General features: G+C 42.0%; 1 protein-coding gene across 1 annotated transcript in view; it reads right to left on the bottom strand.

Annotated features, from left to right (window-relative positions):
* Positions 1 to 8664: 8664 nt before the first annotated feature.
* The window catches only part of LOC126067086 (MHC class I polypeptide-related sequence B-like), a gene marked incomplete at its 5' end in the record, with an annotated part of 29013 nt that continues 16834 nt past the window's right edge, over positions 8665 to 20843 (bottom strand). The window contains 3 exons of the mRNA XM_049868706.1: positions 8665 to 9525; positions 20146 to 20259; positions 20377 to 20655. Coding sequence (XP_049724663.1) covers positions 20186 to 20259; positions 20377 to 20655 — 353 coding nt within the window. The remainder of the gene's footprint in view (positions 9526 to 20145; positions 20260 to 20376; positions 20656 to 20843) is intronic.

The raw sequence follows: 20843 nt of genomic DNA, 5'->3' as shown, positions 1-20843 counted from the left end.
AATCATCAAGTAATTGTAACCTAAGGACCTCTTGGAGACTACTGCATTCTGGGGTGCATCCAGCCTAGTCACCTGAGAAGATGTTCATGTCCTATTCCTTGAGGCCTGAATGAGCCTGAATAAATACACAGCTGAGGGGGAAGTCTCCTTCTCCTCATCACCACCTCGAACACCTCCATGCTTTTGTGCCATTAGTGTTGAGGGGGCAAGTCTTCGCCCCTCCTTCAGGCCCTGTCGTGTCTCAGGACTTCCTCTGTGTGGCTAGTGAGGCTAAACCTTTTGCCTAAACATGGTGGTGGTCTCTCCAGAGATGGAGATGACACTGTCCCTCCTCCAGCATAGTCACAACTCAGGCCTTTTCTGCTTTATAGGAAAGGTGAGCCAGACCTACTGTTGCATAAAGAAATCCCCCAGGGACATAGGAATCACAGGCTGATTTCAAGATGTGTTAGAAATGTTTTTTTGTTTTTTTGTTTTTTTTAGAAATGGGGAAAGGAAGACCACCAACCACAAGGGGGTGATACTGCACAGTTCCTGCTCCAAGATGAGTTTCATGGTGGAGAGAGAGATAATAATACTAATCCTCTAGTTACCAAGAAAAAAATCTCCTGCCCCACCCCTCTGGCTCTCCTTCCATCTTCAACTCTAAGCAAGGACAGTCTTCTGTTCAACTCACTGGGCAGGGCCTGCTTGCAGAAGAGGTGATGAGATTTCCAGGTGCACTAACTCCAGGTTTATTGTGCAGATAATAAAATGAAGTCAAAATACAAATTTTAATGAATAATGTAGAATAATATAGTAAGAAACTTACACAATGTATTTACACAATTGAGGTCTTCTTCCCTAAGTGTGGGAACAGCTGCAGATATGCCTTGTCTTTTGGGTCAGGACAATCAATTGAGTAAAGTGGGGAGCAACCAGAATTATTCAAGAAAGGGCACAACCACATAAAATCAGAGCCTCCACCAGCCTGAGCCCAGAAGAACTAGATGGTGCCCAGCTATCGCCACCTACCCCTCTGACAAGAATCACAACAGAGAGTCTCGGACAAAGTGGGAGAAAAATGTAGAAAAAAATTCAAATTCACAAAAAAAAAGACCAGACTTACTGGTCTGACAGAGATTGGAGGAACCCCTGAGACTATGGCCCCCAGACACTCCGCTAACTCAGAACTGAAACCACTCCCAAAGGTCACTGTTTAGAGAAAGATTGTTTGTTGTTGTTGTTATGTGTTGTTGAGTCAGCTCCAACTCATAAAGACTCTATAGAACAGAGTAGAACTGCCCCATAGGGTTTCCAAGAAGTGACTGGTGGACTTGAACTGCCAAGCTTTAAGTTAGCAGCTGTAGCTCTTAACCACTGTACCACCAGGGCTCCAGACAAAGATTAGACAGGCCTATAAAACCAAAAATAACACACGTAAGAAACTTGCTTCTTAGCCCAAGCAAATGTATGAGACCAAAGGGGCAACTCCTGCCCGAAAGTAAGACAAGAAGACAGGAGGAGATAGGAACTGGACGAATGGACACAAGTAACCTGGGGTCAAAAGGGGGAGCACGCTGTCACATTGAGGGGATTAGAACCAATGTCACAAAACAATATGTGTATAAATTTTTGAATGAGAAATTAACTTGAGCTGTAAACTTTCACCCAAAGCACCATAAAATTTAAAAAATAAATAAATGAAAACAGCAGTGAGGGCTCTGGTGTCACAGGGCTACAATTTTTGGGATGACTTTATTGTCTTAGGCTGGATTCTCTAGGGAATCAAAGCCAGTAAAGTGTATAAATATACATAGAGAGAGATTTATATCAAGGAAACGGCTTACACAATTGCAGAGGCTGAAACGTTCCAAGTCCATTTATCAGGATAGAGGCTTCTCTCAATTCACATAGCCACAGGGGCTGGCAAACCCAAGACTGGCATGTCAGAGAGTGGGGCTCCCGCTCTCAGGCTGTGAAGATCCTCGAATTCCAAGATCTGCAGATAAGCTGATAGCTCAAGTCCCAAGACCTGGAGGTCAGACAAACTGGAAGCAGCACAGGATTCAGAGTAAGCAAAAAAGGGAGGTCTGCTTTTATTCGGATGCAGGCCACACCCCCAATGGAAACTCCCTCTCAACTGATTGGCTACGCACAGCAGATTCAATCATGAGGATGATTACATATAAACACTGAGAATCATGGCTCAGCCAAGTTGACACACAATCTTAACCATCACAACTTTCCTTTCTGGGCAGGCCCTTTCTGTGATTCTTTTGATAAGTACAGTTACAATGAAATTACAGGATACTGAGAGACACCACAACTAGACACAAGTTATACAATGACTTTTATTTTCCTAAATTTTATTTATTTATTTTGTTGTTGTTGTTGTTCATATACGCAGCAAAATATCTACCAATTCCTTTCTACATGTATAATGTAGTGACATTGACTACATTGTTCTAGTTGTGCAACCATTCTCAACCTCTTTTTGTGAGTTGTTCCTCCCTCATTCACATAAACTCACTGACCCCTAAAGTTCCTACCTAATTTTTTGAGTTGCCATTGTCCATTTGATTCCATATATAGTTCTAAAAGAGCATGATGTTCAAGGCATGCATTTTTACTAGTTAAGCTGAACTATTATTCAGTTTTAAGATGACTTCAGGGTATATTTTTGGTTTAAGGTTTAAAGATTATCTCAAGGCAATAGTTTCAGGGGTTCATGGCTCCAGAAAGTTTAAGAGTCCATAAGAATTTGAAATTCTGTTCTACATGTCCCCCTTTGGACCTGGATTCTTTTATGGAATCTTTGATCAATGTGTTTAGCAATGGTAGCTGGGCACCATTCAGTTCTTCTGATCTCATGGCAAAGCAGGTAGTTGTTCGTTGAGGCAATTACCCAAGCATTCCATACCCTGGTGAATAGAGGCCAATTCTGTGCCCTGAGTGGGTGCTTGCAAGTTTTTAAGTCCCCGGGCACTACACAACAAACTGGGAAGTAGAACAGAAGCACTAAACACGTTGTAAGGCCAATTAACTGGGATGTTCCATGAAACCATGACCCTAAAATCTCCAAACCAAAAAACAAAATCCCATGAGGCGTTTGGTTGTACATACTAGTAAGCAGCTTCAGCAGCTATTATTATTATTATTATTTTGTAAATACGCCTATCACACAACTTTTGCCAATTTGACTTTTTACAGGTGTACAACTTATGGACAGCAATTACAACAATCGGCCGTGCAACCCTACCCTTAATCAATGCTATTTTTCCATCACCGTTAACCCCCCTTTACCCTCTTCCTCACATCCCACATGATCACTTTATTCACCATTAAATGCAGTGTCAAACAAAGATCCAATAGATTTCCTCTTCTGTTCTTGGAGGTGATCTTCCTCAACTATCTAAACAAGACCTAGACTGAGGGGGAATGTTTCCATTACTTTATCAATTCAGGGCAGAGTAAGGGGGTGTAATCCAACTAAGACATTCTCATGGAGGGTTTCATGTTGCTATGATGCTGAAGCTTCCTGACTAAGATAGACTAGGAGAAATGTCCTGGCAATCAACTTTTGAAAATTAGCTAATAAAAACTATATGAAAAACTGATGCAATCTGAAGTCTTCCCATCGTGCTTGGGGTTGCCATGAATCAGGGGCTTATTCGACAGCAGCTAAAAACAACAATAGCAATATTTTGGCACGATGAAAGACAAACTGCTCTCTAATATTTAGAAATTCATCACAAGCAAGCAAACATGATTTATAACAAAAGAGGTTTTAGCTAACAATTTATAGGTGTTACATGTCCTTCTTTCCTTTACAGTTGTGGAGTTTATCTCACGGATGGGCCACAAAGACCTGTTGAATGATGCCTGTCATGTGCTGGGAAAGAGTCAGGCAAATAAGGTGAGAACAGATATGTAATGAGATGAATGTTGATAATTGTTGACTTGGGTAACAATAACTTGGAGTTCATGACATTAATCTTGCTAATTTTTTGCTGGTACAAATGTTCTAAGTAAAGGTAGACATAGTGATAGATACATTGCTTAAAGGGAAAAAGATAGGAGTCACAGTCTGTCAATCTCACCTGTTTTCCATGAAAAGAAAAATTATTTCACAGAGTATCATTGGGGATGCAAATCACCCCCACTCCATGATGGGTCTTCCAAAAAAAATAGGCACAGACATCGGCTGTACAAAAATGTCTGGGAAAGTGTATTGTGAAAGAATTTCAGGCACAACATGATGCAGTCACAAGAGGCGGGGGTGGAGAATCTCTGACTTGCTCTCTCCTCCTTCACTGCACGTCCAGGCAGGAGCCAAACTACAAAGGCTCCCCACTGAGAACTTAAGGCAAGGATACAAGGGGCTTAGCTAGGCTTGCAGAGAGGGTAAACACACACAAAAAAACAAACCCAGTGCCCTCGAGTCGATTCCGACTCATAGCAACCCTATAGGACAGAGTAGAACTGCCCCATAGAGTTTCCAAGGAGCGCCTGGCGGATTCAAACTGCCAACCGTTTGGTTAGGAGCCGTAGCACTCAACGACGATGCCACCAGGGTTTCCACAGGGAGGGTAGGCAAGTAGAAATCATCTGCAAATGTGGGCTTGGGGTGAACTCCACAACCTTAACCTTTCCTCCATTCCCTCTGGTCTTAAATCCTGTGATGTAGTTCAAACAGGAATCATTGATTCTCATGCAAAGATGATTAAAATGAAGCCAAGAGAATGAAGTAAGGGTCTGAATTACAAACCAATTTAGGGGAAGAAGAGACGAAGACCAGAGTCTTCCGAAACCTTGTTAGTTCAGTTTTCCAGGATGATGAGAATTGAAGTCATGCCTGACACCTAACTGCTGCTCTATCCTTCTCCACAGAAAAAGAACATTGCACCAAATCAATCCACCAAGAGCCCCACGCCCTAACCTGGCTTATAACTGGGCTGGTGGGAAGGAAAGAAGGATATATTAAGAAGAAAAAAAGTAGTCCTTACCTTGGAAAATCTGAGTCCTACCATTTCATTTCTGGGTGCCCAGGTTGCTCCTCACCTGTATTCTCTGAATGTGAAGTTTTCTCCCTCCTTGAAATGTCAGTTTTTAAAGCAACAAATACAATAACAACGAATCTCAACTACTCCCCCAAAACTGTGAGCAGCCCTGAAATGATATTTTTACACTGTAAATGCCTGAGTCATCTGCTTTTCCTCAAGGGAAGAAATAAACATAACAAGCAAAATTCCAAGGGAAAATAATTTCAGGCATAGAATTGTGTACTCAGCCAAGCTATTAATCAAGCAGAACAACTATGATAGACATCTTGAAACATGCAAATATAACATACGTATATTATCCCAAGAAGCTACCAGAAGTCTTAAAAGCTTGAGAGTGGCCACACAAGAGACAATTGGTCTCTATTCATCTGGAGCAGCAGAGGAAGGAGACTCAGGATTTGGAGAAGGAAAAGGACTGCAAGTTTAATTGCCTCCATAAACTACTACCTTCCTTACTGTGTTGCTGTTGCTGCTGTTGGGTGCCGTCAAGTCGGTTCCAACTCATAGCAACCCGATGTATAACAGAACCAATAACTGCATGGTTACAATCATTGCTTGCTCGAGCCCATTGTTGTAGCCACTGTATTAACCCATCTTGTTGAGGTTCTTCCTCTTTTTCGAAGACCATCTACTTTACCAAGTACGATGTCCTTCTCCAGGGACTGATCCCTCCTGATAACATGTCCAAAATATGTGAGACATAGTCTCGCCATCTTTGCTTCTAAGGAGCATTCTGGTTGTACTTCTTCCAAGACAGATTTGTTCATTCTTCTGGCAGTCCATGGTATATCCAATATGCTTCACCAACACCACTATTCAAAGGCGTCAATTCTTCTATAGTCTTTCTTATTCACTCATTACCATGAGACCAGAAGAAATGGATGGTGTTCAGCTACCATTACCGAATATTTTGATTAAGGACTCAATAAATGGATCCTGACCAAAAGGAGGGAAAATGTGGAATAGAACTTCAACCTCATATGGAAACCTGACTTAGCGGGTTCATTGAGACTGGGGGAACTCCTAAATCTAATGCCTGGAAATAACCTTTAAACCTTGAACTAAAACTATCCCATGAAGCCATCATTATAGTAAACAACAAGAAAGTTTACTTCTGGCATAGGACTTTTATGAAGAATTATCTAGATGAGTGTAAACTGACAGCAGTTAATCTAAAGCACAGATGAGAGCTTTAAGGGGCAGGGAGCCTAAAGTAATGCTGATGAAACAATGTGGGTAGAGATTTATGAATGGTGACACAACATGAAGTATGTAACCAATGTTATTGAGCTTGTCATGTAGAAATTGTGAATGGATGTATGTTTGGTTGTGTATATTGTCACCAAAAATAAATAAAATATTTTTTTAAAAATAAGCTACCAAAATATTAATTCCACCAAAATCTGAAAAGATGTAAAAGAAGAGAAAGACATATGGTACAGACAATTGGACACACAACAGAAGACAGACAAGAGAGATGCTTGCAAAACCTGCAGACCAGCAGCATCAATATCACCTGAAACTGGTTGGAAAGGTAGGCTCATAGGCCCTACTCCTAACATTTTGAAACAGTCTACAATTTAGTAGGATGCCAGGTGAATCATAACATAAAAGCACTCTCCTGGGAGGTGGTGGAAGGACATCCTAGGATAGTGGGTCTGCTCCAGGTGCAGAAGTCTCCAGTGCAGGGGGGAGCACATCAGAGGGCCCAGGAGGGATATTTCCAAGGAGGTAAAACTGGTAGAATATTCAAAGTAGCTGTGATGGTTAAGGTTGTGTGTCAACTTTGCTGGGCCATGATTCTCAGTGGTTTGGCAGCTATGTAATGGTGTAATCATCCTCCATTTTGTGATCTGATGTAGTCAGTCCCCTATTTTCTGATATGAGTAGCCAACCAGTTGAAAAGGGTGTTTCCTTGGCGGTGTGGCTGATATCCAATATACAGTATATGGATGATCTAGCAAAGGTCACTCTCTCTGGATCCTCCATCCAACTTGTCATTCTCTCATCTCTGGTTCTTGAGACAGGAGCCATCAGGCTCCCATCTGATCTGCAAATTGTGGGATTCATCAGCTCTGGAAATCCTTTGAACCAGTAGCCTGCCATTTGACCTGTACATTTTGGTATTCACCAGCTCCTGCAGCCCAGTAAGCAAACAACCTACTGTCTAACCTGCATATTTTGGGTTCACCAGCCCCTACAACCACATGAGTCAGGAGAAGCTTTCAGCCTGATGCCTGACCCATGGATTTGGGACTTGCCAACCTCTTCAACTGCATGAGCCATTTTCTTGAATTAAATCTCTCCGTCTCTCTCTCTATATACGTATATATGTAGATATATATGTATGTGTGTGCTTCACTGGTCTTGCTCCTCTAGAGAACCCAGCCAAAGACAGTACCCTAATTTATAGAAAGAGTCACACAGAGAGAAAAAAATAACAAGGTTGAATTAGTGAGAGCTACATTGGAAATAATCAAGCAAAAAGAATAACAAGTATTAACCTTAAAGAGGACAACAAGATTTGCAGAAAGTGAGAAGTAGAGTTAACGTAAGATGGCATTTGTCATGAAAAAGGAAATATACTAACGATATACATATGTTGGGAAGACACAGGAATGGGTAGAGTGAAAAAGAACAGTAACTATTAACTTTTACACCTGCTACTTTGCGATGCAATGGACAATGGGTAGAACTGAACAATACAGAAGCAGTAGTAAAGACCTGGTATTTAGAGATATGGAAGTAAAAGTCAAAAGAATCAGCTAAAAGCATTCAAAGCAGCTGCCTCTAGGAAGGCAGAAACCGAGACACGGCCAAGAGAACTATTTTTTGTGAGAAATCTTACACAGATATTTGACTCTTTAAAATATGGGCCACTATAACTTTGATTAAAATAAAAACACTGAATGAGTATGAAAGTGCTGTGCTTAATGATGATTGAGTGCAACCAATGACACTTGAGGTTTGACTAAATGCAAGAACTCTTCAGTGAATTAGCACGCCTGCACAATGTGTGAATGACATCCTCCCTGACGTCGACTCCTGGTTCCCTCCTCTGACTAGAGCTGGCTTAGGAGGGGCCCCTCTCAGACTCTGCCCCATTTCCTTACCTGGATGGGGCTAAGGTTGCCCTGGCCAAGAAGAACCTCACCCTTTTTTGTGTCCCAGACCTGGGGTCAGGAAGGACAGAGTAATTGGAGGGGGAACACCTCACCTCCACCTCCCCTGCCCAAATCACTCTGCGTTGGTGGAGCGAGAGGTCATGATGATTGATTTGCTCACCCACGTTCTGGGTTCATTTATTCTTTCACTAACTCAGCTTACACCTTTCCAGTCATTTTTAGTCACTTCACGCCAGAAACAGAGTGACTCTATTTTTCATAATCGGGATACCTCCCTCTCCTGATATCACACATCACCTCTGCTCTATCACATGAGGGCTCCAACTCTTCAGGCTGCTTCCTCCCCACACAGGGTCAGCTCCCCAGTTTTGGCCCCAGAGCATCCCATTCCATCCTATCCCAATGCTTTTTGCTTTGCAGTGATTCTGTCAGTCAAAGAGAAGAGGGTTTCTCAGTGCTGGGTCAAAGAATTGAGACACAGTTCTTCTCCCCAAATCCCATGCTCTGTGCCCTCCCGGATACAAGAAATCAAACACAGAGCTGGATATGTATATTTAAAGAACATTTAAATATTGATAACATAAAATCATATAGACACAGTACAAATGATAATGCGCAATTATGATAGGGAGTGAGGGTCCTCAGGGTTCAGAGCAGCTGGGAACAGGCTGCTCAGAAAGAGGTGTAACAGAAAAAAGACTATGGACAAAGCTAATTTATGATAACAATGACAAAAATAATGATAACTAACAGGGACTGGTTGTAAACACCTCACACTTTTAATCCTCGGGATTACACGAGGAAATACAGGCAGTCCCTGGGTTATAAATGAGATCTGTTCCTGAGTTTGTCTTTACCTCGAATTTGTAGGTGAGTCAAAACAGGCACATATGGTTCTTATTTAGCATTCTCAGTCAAAAATATAGTATATATTTTACCTTGCTATTTATATAAAACACTTAAGAAACATTTCCAAATACACCAAAATATCTTAAATATAATATGCAATAATAATAATACATGAAAATAATAATAATAATACAGTAACTTAAAAATTTAATACAACAGGCTTTACAGTAGTCTGTTCTTAAGAATAAACTGTCCATAGGCCAGACAATTTATTAGTGTCAGTGCTTCATTTTTCCTTTTTCACAGATCAGGAAACTTAAGTTCCTAAATGGGGAAGTGCTAGCAAGGGGTTGAATCCAGGGTGCTTGGCTGCAGACTCTTTGGTCCCCCAGTTGAACCAACTAACTCAGAATCTGACAGCAGAGGATGAGAGCCCAGCTCCATAGTGCCATTTTGGTCTCCTGTTGCCTTCTGGTGTCGGTGCGAGTCTTGTAGCTGCTCATGCTCTGTGGACAAAGGGCAAAGGGAAAACCATCAAGAGAAACCAGTGAGGATCTACTGAAGCTGGGGGAGCCCCTGAGACTATGGCCCTGAGACTGAGTTCTCAAACCTTGAATTGAAACTATCCTCTGAAGTCACCTTTAAACTAAGTAACAGTTCACCCTTGAATATTGCATTTCTTTAAAAAAACAAAAAATTTACCTGCATATAGACCAGAGGGTCAACAACTATTGTAAAGCATAGATGAGAAGGCAGAGGGGCAGGGAGATTAAGTAAATGGAAGTGAAACAACTGGAACAGAAAAACCAGAAATGTTGACACAATGTGAAGAATCTAACCAACGTCACTGATCATTATGTCTAGAATCTGTGGGATGGGGGTGGGTTTTTTTGCGTATCTTTTCGCCAAAAATTAATGAATTTAAAAAGACAGATGGACAGCAGTGAGAGTTCAATTCTTGCAAAACGTTGGTTTACAATCCCTCAGAGATTCTCCATCCTCAGACTTGCCTAAAATAGACTCCGCCTTGTACTCAGGGAAGCTAACACTCCATTTTCTTCTCCCTTTCACCTCTTTTCCCAGCCCTTGCTAGTCCCCTTTCATCATTCCAGCAACATTGTCAATTATTCCTGCTTGTTACCTAGGGAGTGCAACAATGACAGAACAAAAGGACAAGATGCAAGACTACTCCTCACACCCCAACCCATCCCCCAACAGAGTGAGTAGCCTACCCCCAAAAAGGCCCCAACTCCTTGTTCTTCAAGGCCTGGTCACGTGGGTCATGCACAGTTCCTTCTCTACATTAACTGTCCCACCCTCCTCACCTGAAAAGCTCATATACAAGAGTGCCTGGCCCTGCTCCACCTTTGTGCTCAAGTACAGTCACTGACCTCCACCTGCAGCTCAGCACCTCTCCATCCCCTGCTCTTGCCACCCCCTGAGCCAGGAGCTCCTAGATGGAAAATTTAGAGTGACCAGTGGCCCATCTAGGAAAACATGGATGCCACAGGGTCTGTATCTGCCCTGACTCAGAGAACCCTCTGTTGGCAGAGACTCCCCTGACCCTCTGTACCCACAAAGCTCTCAAGCTACACTCAGGCCTTCCTTGCTGTTGACCATTTCACTCAGCCACAGGAAACACAGCCACACCCCAAGTCAGCTGCTCAGCTGAAGTGGACAGGCCTTCCTAGCCCTGTTCTTTCCAAGGATCTGTACAGGTCATTGCCCACAGTGGACCTTCTCCTCAATGAGGAAGATGGGCCTTCTTGAGACACGTCAGCCTGAGCCTATTTCTGCCCCACCCTCTGCACCCTGGGACTGCCATCTCTCACATGGAAACCTCCTAGACAGGGATCTCCACACATGAATTTCTACTCAATTTCAAATGTGCTAAAGATCTGTACTGTAGGAAATCCTATTAAGATCACCCAGTGAGTTCATAAAACTTGTTACTGGACATCAAAACTTAAAGCAGGTGCCAGGGCCAAGATAGTGGAGTAGTCAGACATCTCATGGTCCCTCTTACAACAAACACCCCCCATAAAAACCAAGTGAACTGATTACATACGACAGTCTGGGACCCCTGAATATCAAGAGCAAAGTTGAGGAGTCAGGCTGAGTGGCAGGGGGAGGGAGAGAAGATTCAAAAGCAGTGAGGAGCTGCCAGACCAGACCCAGCAGGAACTGGTGCCCTGCAGACTGGATCCACTGTGCGAGGGCTGTGACATGAGCAGTGGTGTTCAGGACACATTTTACACATCAGGAGAGACCAAGCAGCAGAAAGTCCACTCATCGCCTCCATAGTCAGTGAAAGGCGGGACTCAATCAGCAAAATTTAAGTACGTGTGTCTAATCTACCATGCAGATCAAAACACACACCTTTGGGAAAAAACCCTCTCACATTTACCTGATCCTTTCCCACTCTGTACCAGGTCCCGAGCCTGTTTCAGTGATAGCCACTTTGCTGGACCAGAAGTAAAGCCTATCAGGTACCCTAAGTCATTCTCCCAGCATTGGAGAAGAAACAAATTAACAAACAGGGAAAAAATAATCTGCCAGCTCCCCTAATCTGAGAATTCAGGGCAGAAGCAGCTTCTTCACCTAGGTACAGGCATAACGGGTCCATGGATTTTGAGTGCCTTTCACCCCTGCATAGACCTCTGTGAGCCCATTTCAACAGTGTAGGACCTCATTAGCACAGTAGGACAGGGTATGTACCTGAAGTCTAACTTCAATTGTTTCAGCTATATGCTGGAGAGGCAGGTTTGTGGCATTTGACATCACTCTACCTATTAAGCAGGGTCCTCACCTACCCACATTAGGAGCCTGAGGACTGGGGGCTCCACCCATGCCACCTAGCCACCCACAACAGGAGTACAAGGTAAATGGTGCCTCCCAGTCATTACAGCCAACAGCATTGGGTGCCCATAGTCCAGCTATAAAACCCACCCTCCTATGTGCTCTAGGGAACAGGGACACATTTTTCTCACAGACACTCAGGGGCAGTTGGCAACCCCCTACCTTGCTCAACATGTAACCCCCTACTGCAGTGAGATACCTGTGCCTACACCAATCAACCCTATTCGTCTAAGACTGTAGGTAAGAGCCTGCACCACACACTTGGTGATCTGGACACCTGAGCTGAATCCATACACAAAAAGTGAAGGAACTCCTGGGTTCATATGCCTAGTAACAACTCTAACCAGCTGGTGATGGGGCGTTAAAGCTTCAAAGGCGTCAGTAATCAAACTAGTTTACTCGAGTAGCTTATTTGGGCATATCAAAACAAAACAAGATGCTAGGACATAGTAAGCAAACATAAAATAAAAAAATTAATAACTTATTACTGGCTCGGAGACAATAGTCAGTATCAAATCACATAAAGAGGCAGACCATGATGGCTTCAGCAAGCTTCCAAAAAATAATCAAGAAACCTTCCAGGTGAAGAGAACTTCCTGGAATTACCAGAGGGAAAAACAAAAGATTAACATACAAAATTCTTCAAGAAATCGAGGAGATCAGGTAAAAGGCAGAACAAGCCAAGGAACACATAGACGAAGCATTAAAGGAACTTACGAAGATCAAAGAAGAACATAATGACAAATTTAATAGGCTACAAGAATCCATATAGAGACAGCAAACAGAAATCCAGAATACTAACAATAAAATTTCAGAATTAGACAACTCAGTAGAATGGGAGCAGAATTGAAGAAATGGAGGTCAGAATTACTGAGATGGAAGATAAAGCATTTGACACCAACATATTTGAGAAAAATCAGATAAAAGAATTTTTCAGTATGAAGAAACTCTAAGAATTATGTGAGACTCTATCAAGAGGAATAACCTACGAGTGATTAGAGTACCAGAACAGGGAGTATAACAGAAAATACAGTGAGAATCGTTGATACTTTGTTGGCAGAAAACTTCCCTGATAGCATGAAAGATAAGAAAATATCTACCCAAGATGTTCGTCAAACCCCACACAGGGCAGATTCAAAAAGAAAGTCACCAAGACATATTATAATCAAACTTGCCAAAACCAAGGACAAAGAGAATTTTAAGAGCTGCTAGCGATAAACAAAAAGTCACCTACAAAGTAGAATCGGTAAGACTAAGCTCAGACTACTCAGCAGAAACTGTGCGAGCAAGAAAGGAATGGATGAAATATACAAAGCTTTAAAGGGAAAAAATAGCCTAAAAAGAATTATACATCCAGCAAAACTGTCCCTTAAATACGAAGGCAAAATTAGGACATTTCAGATAAACAATAGTTTAGAGATTTTGCAAAAACCAAACCGAAATTCCAAAACATACTAAAGGGAGTCCTCCAGTTAGAAAATCAATAACATCAGGTAACATCCCAAGACTAGAGCACAGGACAGACCAACCAGATATCAATCCAGATAAGAAAATCACAAAATTAAATCAAAGGTAAAATGCTCAAAACAGGAAAACAGAGATGTCATTATGTAAAAGATGACATTAAAACAAAAATGAGGGACTAAAAAATGTAGTCATAGATCTTTCTTGTGAAGAGGAAGTCGAGGTGATATAAAGACATAAAAGATTGGTTTGAACATAGAAAAATAGGGGTAAATATTAAGGCAACCACAAAGGAAACTAACAATTGTACACACCAAAATAAAAAATGAGAAAAACAAAAAGACTCTGCAAATACAAAAGAAACAACAGTGAAAAAGAGGAAAGGAAATATATAAGAAAAAAATAACTCAGCACAGAAAATTAAGTGGATGAAAGAAACAGTCAACAACACAAAAAAAGACATCAAAATGACAGCACTAAACTCACACCTATCAATAATTATGCTGAATGTAAATGGACTAAATGAACCCATAAATAGACAGAGAATGGCAGAATGGGTTAAAAAAAAAAATCCCTCTACATGCCGCCTACAAGAGATACACCTTAGACTTAAAGACACAAACTAAAACGCAAAGGATGCAAAAATATATCAAGCAAACAACAATCAAAAAAGAGCAGGAGTGGCAATATTACTTTCTGACAAAATAGACTTTAAAGTAAAATCCACCACAAAGGATAAAGAAGAACGCTATATAATGATTAAAGGAACAATATGCCAGGAGAATATAACCATAATAAATATATATGCACCCAATGACAGGGCTCCGAAATACATGAAACAAACTCTAACACCACTGAAGAGAGAGATAGGCAGCTCCAAAATAATAGTAGAAGACTTCACACACCACTTTTGGAGAAGGACAGAACATCCAGAAAGAAGCTCAATAAAGACATGGAAGATCTAAATGCCACAATCAACCAATTTGACCTCATAGACATATACAGAGCACTCCACCCAACAGCAGCCAAGTATACTTTCTTTTCCAATGCACACGAAACATCCTCCAGGATAGACCACATACTAGCCCATAAAGCAGGCCTTAACAGAATTTAAAACATAGAAATATTACAAATCATCTTTTCTGACCATAAAGCCATAAAAGTAGAAATCAGTAACAGAAAAGCAAGGAAAAAAAATAAAACACATGGAAACTGAACAAAACCTTGCTCAAAAACTACTCAGATATGGAGGAAATTAAGGACAGAATAAAGAATCCAATCAGAATGAAAACACTTCCTATCAGAACCTTTGAGACAGCAAAAGCAGTGCTCAGAGATCAATTTATAGCAATAAAAGCACGCATGCAAAAAGAAGAAAGGGCCAAAATCAAAGAATTATCCTTACAACTGAAAAAAATAGAAAGGGAGCAGCATAAAAAGACCTTGGGCACCAAAAGAAAGCAAATAATAAAAATCAGAGAAGAATTAAAAGATACAGAGAAAAGAAAAACAACTTTAAGAGTTAAGAAGGCCAAAAGCAAGTTCTTTGAAAAGATCAACAAAACTGACAAAAGAAAAACAGAAGAGGACACAAATAACCCAAATAAGAAATGAGATGGGTGATATCACAACAGATCAAACTAAAAATAAAAGAATCATAACAGAATACTATGAAAAATTGTACTCCAACAAATTTGAAAACCTAGAGGAAATGGACAAATTTCTAGAAACACACTACCTACCTAAACTAACACAAACAGAGGTAGAACAACTAAATAAACCCACAACAAAAGATGAGATTGAAAAGGTAATTTAAAAACTCCCAACAAAAAAAAGCCCTGGCCCTGAAGGCTTCACTAGAGAATTCTACCACATTCTACCAGAGAAGAGTTAACACCACTACTACTAAAGGTATTTCAGAGCATAGAAAAGGATGGAATACTCCCAAACTCATTCTATGAAGCCAGCATAACCCTGATACCAAAACGAGGTAAACATACCACAAAAAAAGAAAATTATAGACCAATATTCCTCATAAACTTAGAAAAAAATCCTCAACAAAATCCTAGCCAATAGAATTCAACAACATATCAAAAAAATAATTCACCACGACCAAGTGGGATTCATACCAGGTATGCAGAGATGGTTCAACATTAGGAAAACAATCAATGCAATCCATCACATAAATAAAACAAAAGACAAGAACCATATGATCTTATCAATTGATGCAGAAAAGGCATTAGACAAAGTCCAACACCCATTCATGATAAAAACTCTCAGCAAAATAGGCACAGAAGGAAAATTCCTAAACATTATAAAGGGCATTTACACAAAGCCAACATCATCCTAAATGGAGAGAGACTGAAAGCATTCCCCTTCAGAACAAGAATCAGACAAGGATGCCCTTTATCACCACTCTTATTCAACATTGTGCTGGAGGTCCTAGCCAGAGCTATTAGGCTAGATAAAGAAATAGAGGGTATCCAAATTGGCAAAGAAGAAGTAAAGGTATCTCTGTTTGCAGATGACACGATCTTATACACAGAAAACCCTAAAGCATCCTCAAGAAAACTACTGGAACTAATAGAAGAGTTCAGTAGAGTATCAGGATACAAGATAAACATACAAAAATCAGTTGGATTCCTCCACACCAACAAAGAGAACCTCAAAGAGGAAATCACCAAATCAATATCATTTACAATAGCCCCCAAGAAGATAAAATACGTAGAAATAAATCTAACCAGAGACCTAAAAGACCTATGCAAAGAAAACTACAAGACACTACTACAAAAAACCAAAAGAGACCTACTTAAGTGGAAAAACATACCTTGCTCAACATTGTGAAAATCTCTGTTATACCCAAAGCGATCTATAGATACAATGCAATCCCGATTCGAATCAGTGGTATTTTTTAATGACATAGAGAAACAAATCACCAACTTCATATGGAAAGGGAAGAGGCCCCAATAAGTAAAGCATTACTGAAAAAGAACAAAGTGAGAGGCCTCACACTACCTGTTTTCAGAACCTGTTATACCGCCGGAGTAGTCAAAACACCCTGGTACTGGAACAACATCAGATACATAGACCAAAGGAACAGAATTGAGAATCCAGACATCAATCCATCCACATATGAGCAGCTGATACTTGACAAGGGCCCAATGTCAGTTAATTGCGGAAAAGACAGTTTCTTTAACAAATGTTGCTGATATAACTGGATACCCATCTTCAAAAAAAATGAAACAAGACTCAAACCTCACACCACGTACAAAAACTAACTCTAAATGGGTCAGAGACCCAAATATAAAATCTAAAATGATAAAGATCATGGAGGAAAAAATATGGATAATGCTAGGAGCCCTAATATTGCCATAAACAGTATACAAAACATTAACTAACAATGCACAATAACAATGCACTGGGAAAAAAAAAAAATTGGGTGCTCCTAAAATTCAAATACTTATGCTCATCAAAAGACTTCACCAAAAGAGTACAAATGGATAAAAGAGACTGTCAACAACACAAAAAAAAGACCTCAAAATGACAGCACTGAACTCACACCTATCAATAATTATGCTGAATGTAAATGGACTAAATGCACCAATAAAGAGACAGAGAGTGGCAGAATGGATTTAAAAAAAAAAAAAACACGATCCCTCTACATGCTGCCTACAGGGCGATGTACATGTAGGGAAAAAATTTTTGGCTACAAGTCTAATCACGGTATAATCCCTAAACAACAAAAAGACAAATAACCCAATGGAAAAATGGGCAAAGGATATGAACAGGCACTTCACCCAAAAAGACTTTCAGTCAGCTAACTGATACCTGAAGAAATGCTCGTGATCATTAGCCATTAGAGAAATGCAAATCAAAACTGCAATGAGATACCATCTCACCCCAACAAGGCTAGCACTAATCAAAAAAACACAAAATAATAAATGTTGGAGAAACTGGAACACTTTTACAGTGCTGGTGGGAATGTAAAATGGTACAACCACTTTGGAAATCGATTTGGCGCTTCCTTAAAAGGCTAGAAATAGAACTACCATGCAATCTGGCAATCCCACTCCTTGGAATATATCCTAGAGGGATAAGAGCCCACACATGAATACCCATGTTCACTGCAGCACTGTTTACAATAGCAAAAAGATGGTAACAACCAAGGTGCCCATCAACAGATGAATGGATAAACAAATTATGGGATAGTCACACAATGGAATACTACGCAACGATAAAGAACAACGACAAATCTGTGAAAAACACCTCGTAACGTGGAGGAATCTGGAAAGCATTTTGCTGAGTGAAAACAGTCAGTCACAAAAGATAAATATTGTATGAGACCACTATTATAAGAACTCAAGAAAAGGTTTAAACACAGAAGAAAACATTCTTTGACAGTTACAAGGGTGAGGAGGGAGGGAGAGGGGTATTCACTAATTAGACAGGAGACAAGAGTTATTTTAGGTGAAGGGCACACAATACAGGGGAAGTCAGCACAACTGGACAAATCCAAAAGTTAAGAAGTTTCCTGAATATAACCAAACACTTCGAGGGATGGAGTAGCAGAGGTGGAGGTCTGGGGACCATGGCTTCAGGAGATGTCTAGGTCAACTGGCATAATGAAGTGTATTAAGAAAACATTGTGCATCCCGTTTTGGTGATGCTAGCAAGCAGCCATCTAAGATCCATCAATTGGTCCCAACTCACCTGGAGCAAAGGAGAATGAAGAACACCAAAGACGCAAGGAAAATATGAGCCCTAAAACAGAAAGGGCCACAGAAATCAGAGACTCCATCAGCCTAAGACTGGAAGAACTAGATGGTGCCCAGCTATCACCAATGACTGCCCTGACAGGGAACACAAAAGAGAATCCCAGATGAAGCAGGAGAAAAGTGGGGTGCAGAACTCAAATTCTAGTAAAAAGACCAGACTTAAATGGTATCTGACTGAGACTGGAGGGACCCCAGAGGTCATGGCCCTCAGACTCTCTGTTAGCTCAACACTAAAACCATTCCCAAAGCAGACTCTTCAGACAAAGATTAGACTGGAATATGAGACATAAAATGATACTGGCAAGGAGTGTGCTTCTTAGCTCAAGTAGACACATGAGACTATGTGGGCAGTTCCTGTCTGGAGGCCCGATGAGAAGGCAGAGGGGGCAAGAGCTGGTTGAATGGACACAGGAAATATAAGGTGGGGAGGAGGAATATGCTGTCACATTGTAGGGAAAGCAACTAGGGTCACATAAGAATGTGTGTAAAGTTTTTGAATGAGAAACTGACTTGAATTGAAAAGTTTCACTTAAAGCATAATAAAAAAAAAATCTAAAGCCGGAATTTTGAGAAATTACCACATACCTGTCACATCCTTTTCCCTACCAATGTCCCATTGATATGGAGGTAATGCTTTCTGCTCCTCAAGAAACCACAGCTGCAGGCGAGAGCAGGGGCAACAACAGGCCTGCACTGCCCCCACCCAGTGCAACAGGGATGGATGTCTTTGCAGTGGGGGAGGGGACTCACTATCTTAGGTTGCCCAGGACAGAGGGGCAAACTGTAATGAAATTAGAATTAAGGAGAAGAAATCAGTGTCACTGCCCTCCCATTTGTCATGCAGAAGAGGCGAACACAGCAGAAAGACCACATCACCTAGACACCTCACCCTCTCACACCTTTGTGAATGGCATTTGCTCTTGGCTGAAAAAAAAACTTCCTGTTTTCTCTCTTCCTCTCTCCTCAAGTAATCTGATTATCTGGGAAACCATTTTGGCCATCCCTTACTCCACATTTACAGGACAGTGACTATCACAAGAGAGGGGAACTGGTTCAGGGAGGACAAGGGGAGCCACAGAGCACAGAACAAATGCCCCCATAAACAGTCCCTGTGTACTGTCTTCCAGATGGAGGGACAGGAAACCCGCAGAGGCAGGACAAAACCAGGGACCACAGCTCCCCTGAGGATGGGCTGGTGTCTCGTTCCAAGCGGTTGGGCTCATCTCCTCATGTCCTCTCTCTGTTATCCACAAAGAATCACCAGGAACATGAGCATGGGCGTGTGATGGGGACTTGAAAGATGCACAGGCCAGGAGTTGGCCAGAGGAAACCAAACGCAGGACTCAGGTCTGCAGGAGGGATCTGAGGAGCTGCCAAATGCATAGGAGATGCCCACCTGTGCTCAAGGCCCAAATATCTGCTAAGTGGGGGCTCCCCAGGGGACTTCAAGCAGGAAGCTCAGGGATCTTGCAGTGACCCTGGTTTGGCTGATGGGTCTTTTTCTTGTTTACTCATGAGGACTGTAGACACTTGGAAGGAGGGAGGCAGACAGGGACTAGAGTCATCACATCGCATCCATATTCCTGGGAGAGATAACAACCCCCATCCCAACAGATCATAAACTCTTGTACTATTTGTTCCCTCTGATTCCACAATCATCCAGGGCCTTGTCAATCAGGCCATGATTCCCCTCACATCCCATCTGGACCAGACCTGGGAGCCTGAGAGATGGAGAAAGGGGAGAGCACAGAGGGGAGCCCAGGACCCTCATGTGGCACCACTCACCCAAGTAGCAAGAAGCCCAGGCTGGTCACTGAAGAACCCTGGCCTGGTCTTGGCTACAGGCAAGACTAAGTGGTGTTGATGAGGATGCAGCTCCCAAATACCCCAAATTTCATCTCCTCTTACTCTCTGGGGAGAGGGAGAAGGTGTGTCTTCTCTCCCACTATCGGTGCAGAGGGAGACATGAAGGAACCCCATTTCCCAGCACAGCCCCTCACACTCTCACTCACGCTGCAGTTACCTCACCTGGGCTTTCCATATCTGGGGATTTCTTCTTCTTCTACCGTCAAAGGACAAAAGCAAAAACAATAGCAGCAGCAAAAACGATTGCTATTACACTCGCTTGTACTGAGGACCCACCTGAAAAAGAACCTTATTATCCATTGAGCCCCCCAGACTCATCGGCCTTCTAATCTTTCCCTCCACCCTGGCCATGACTACCAAGTCACAGCGCCCTCCAGGATTGCCCCTGCTCACCATTGCTCACAGACTGTGTAAAGTTCTTCCCACTGTGTTCCACGTAGCAGCTGTACCTCTGCTCCTCTCCTTGGGGGAGCCTTGTGGACACCCAGGTCTCATAGGTCCCATTTCCATCTGGCAGGATACACCCATGGTTCTGGGAGTCCGTGCTCAGGGGTTCCTTATCCTGAAGCCAGGTCAGTGTGATTTTCCAAGGATAGAAGCCAGCAGCCCTGCACATCAGGGTGACGTTGCCTTTCACGACCTTACTGAGGGTCACATTCACTGCTGGGGGCACTGGGAGGGGAGAGGGCAGAACCAGTGAGGTACGTGGCCAAGCCCTGTCTCCAAGTCTAAGGGAGACAGAACAAGTCTGGTCCTCTCCACCTTTCCTACTTTGTTCTGAAGCCATATTTACCCACCAGCTCTCAGACTCCATGCTGCTCCCAAGTCTGGGACCATACAACCCCCAATTCCCTAGACTG

This window comes from Elephas maximus, chromosome 1, assembly GCF_024166365.1.
Source record: "Elephas maximus indicus isolate mEleMax1 chromosome 1, mEleMax1 primary haplotype, whole genome shotgun sequence".
Lineage (NCBI taxonomy): Eukaryota > Metazoa > Chordata > Mammalia > Proboscidea > Elephantidae > Elephas > Elephas maximus.
Note: the sequence above shows the minus strand (reverse complement) of the source record. Positions and strands in the feature narration are given on the sequence as shown.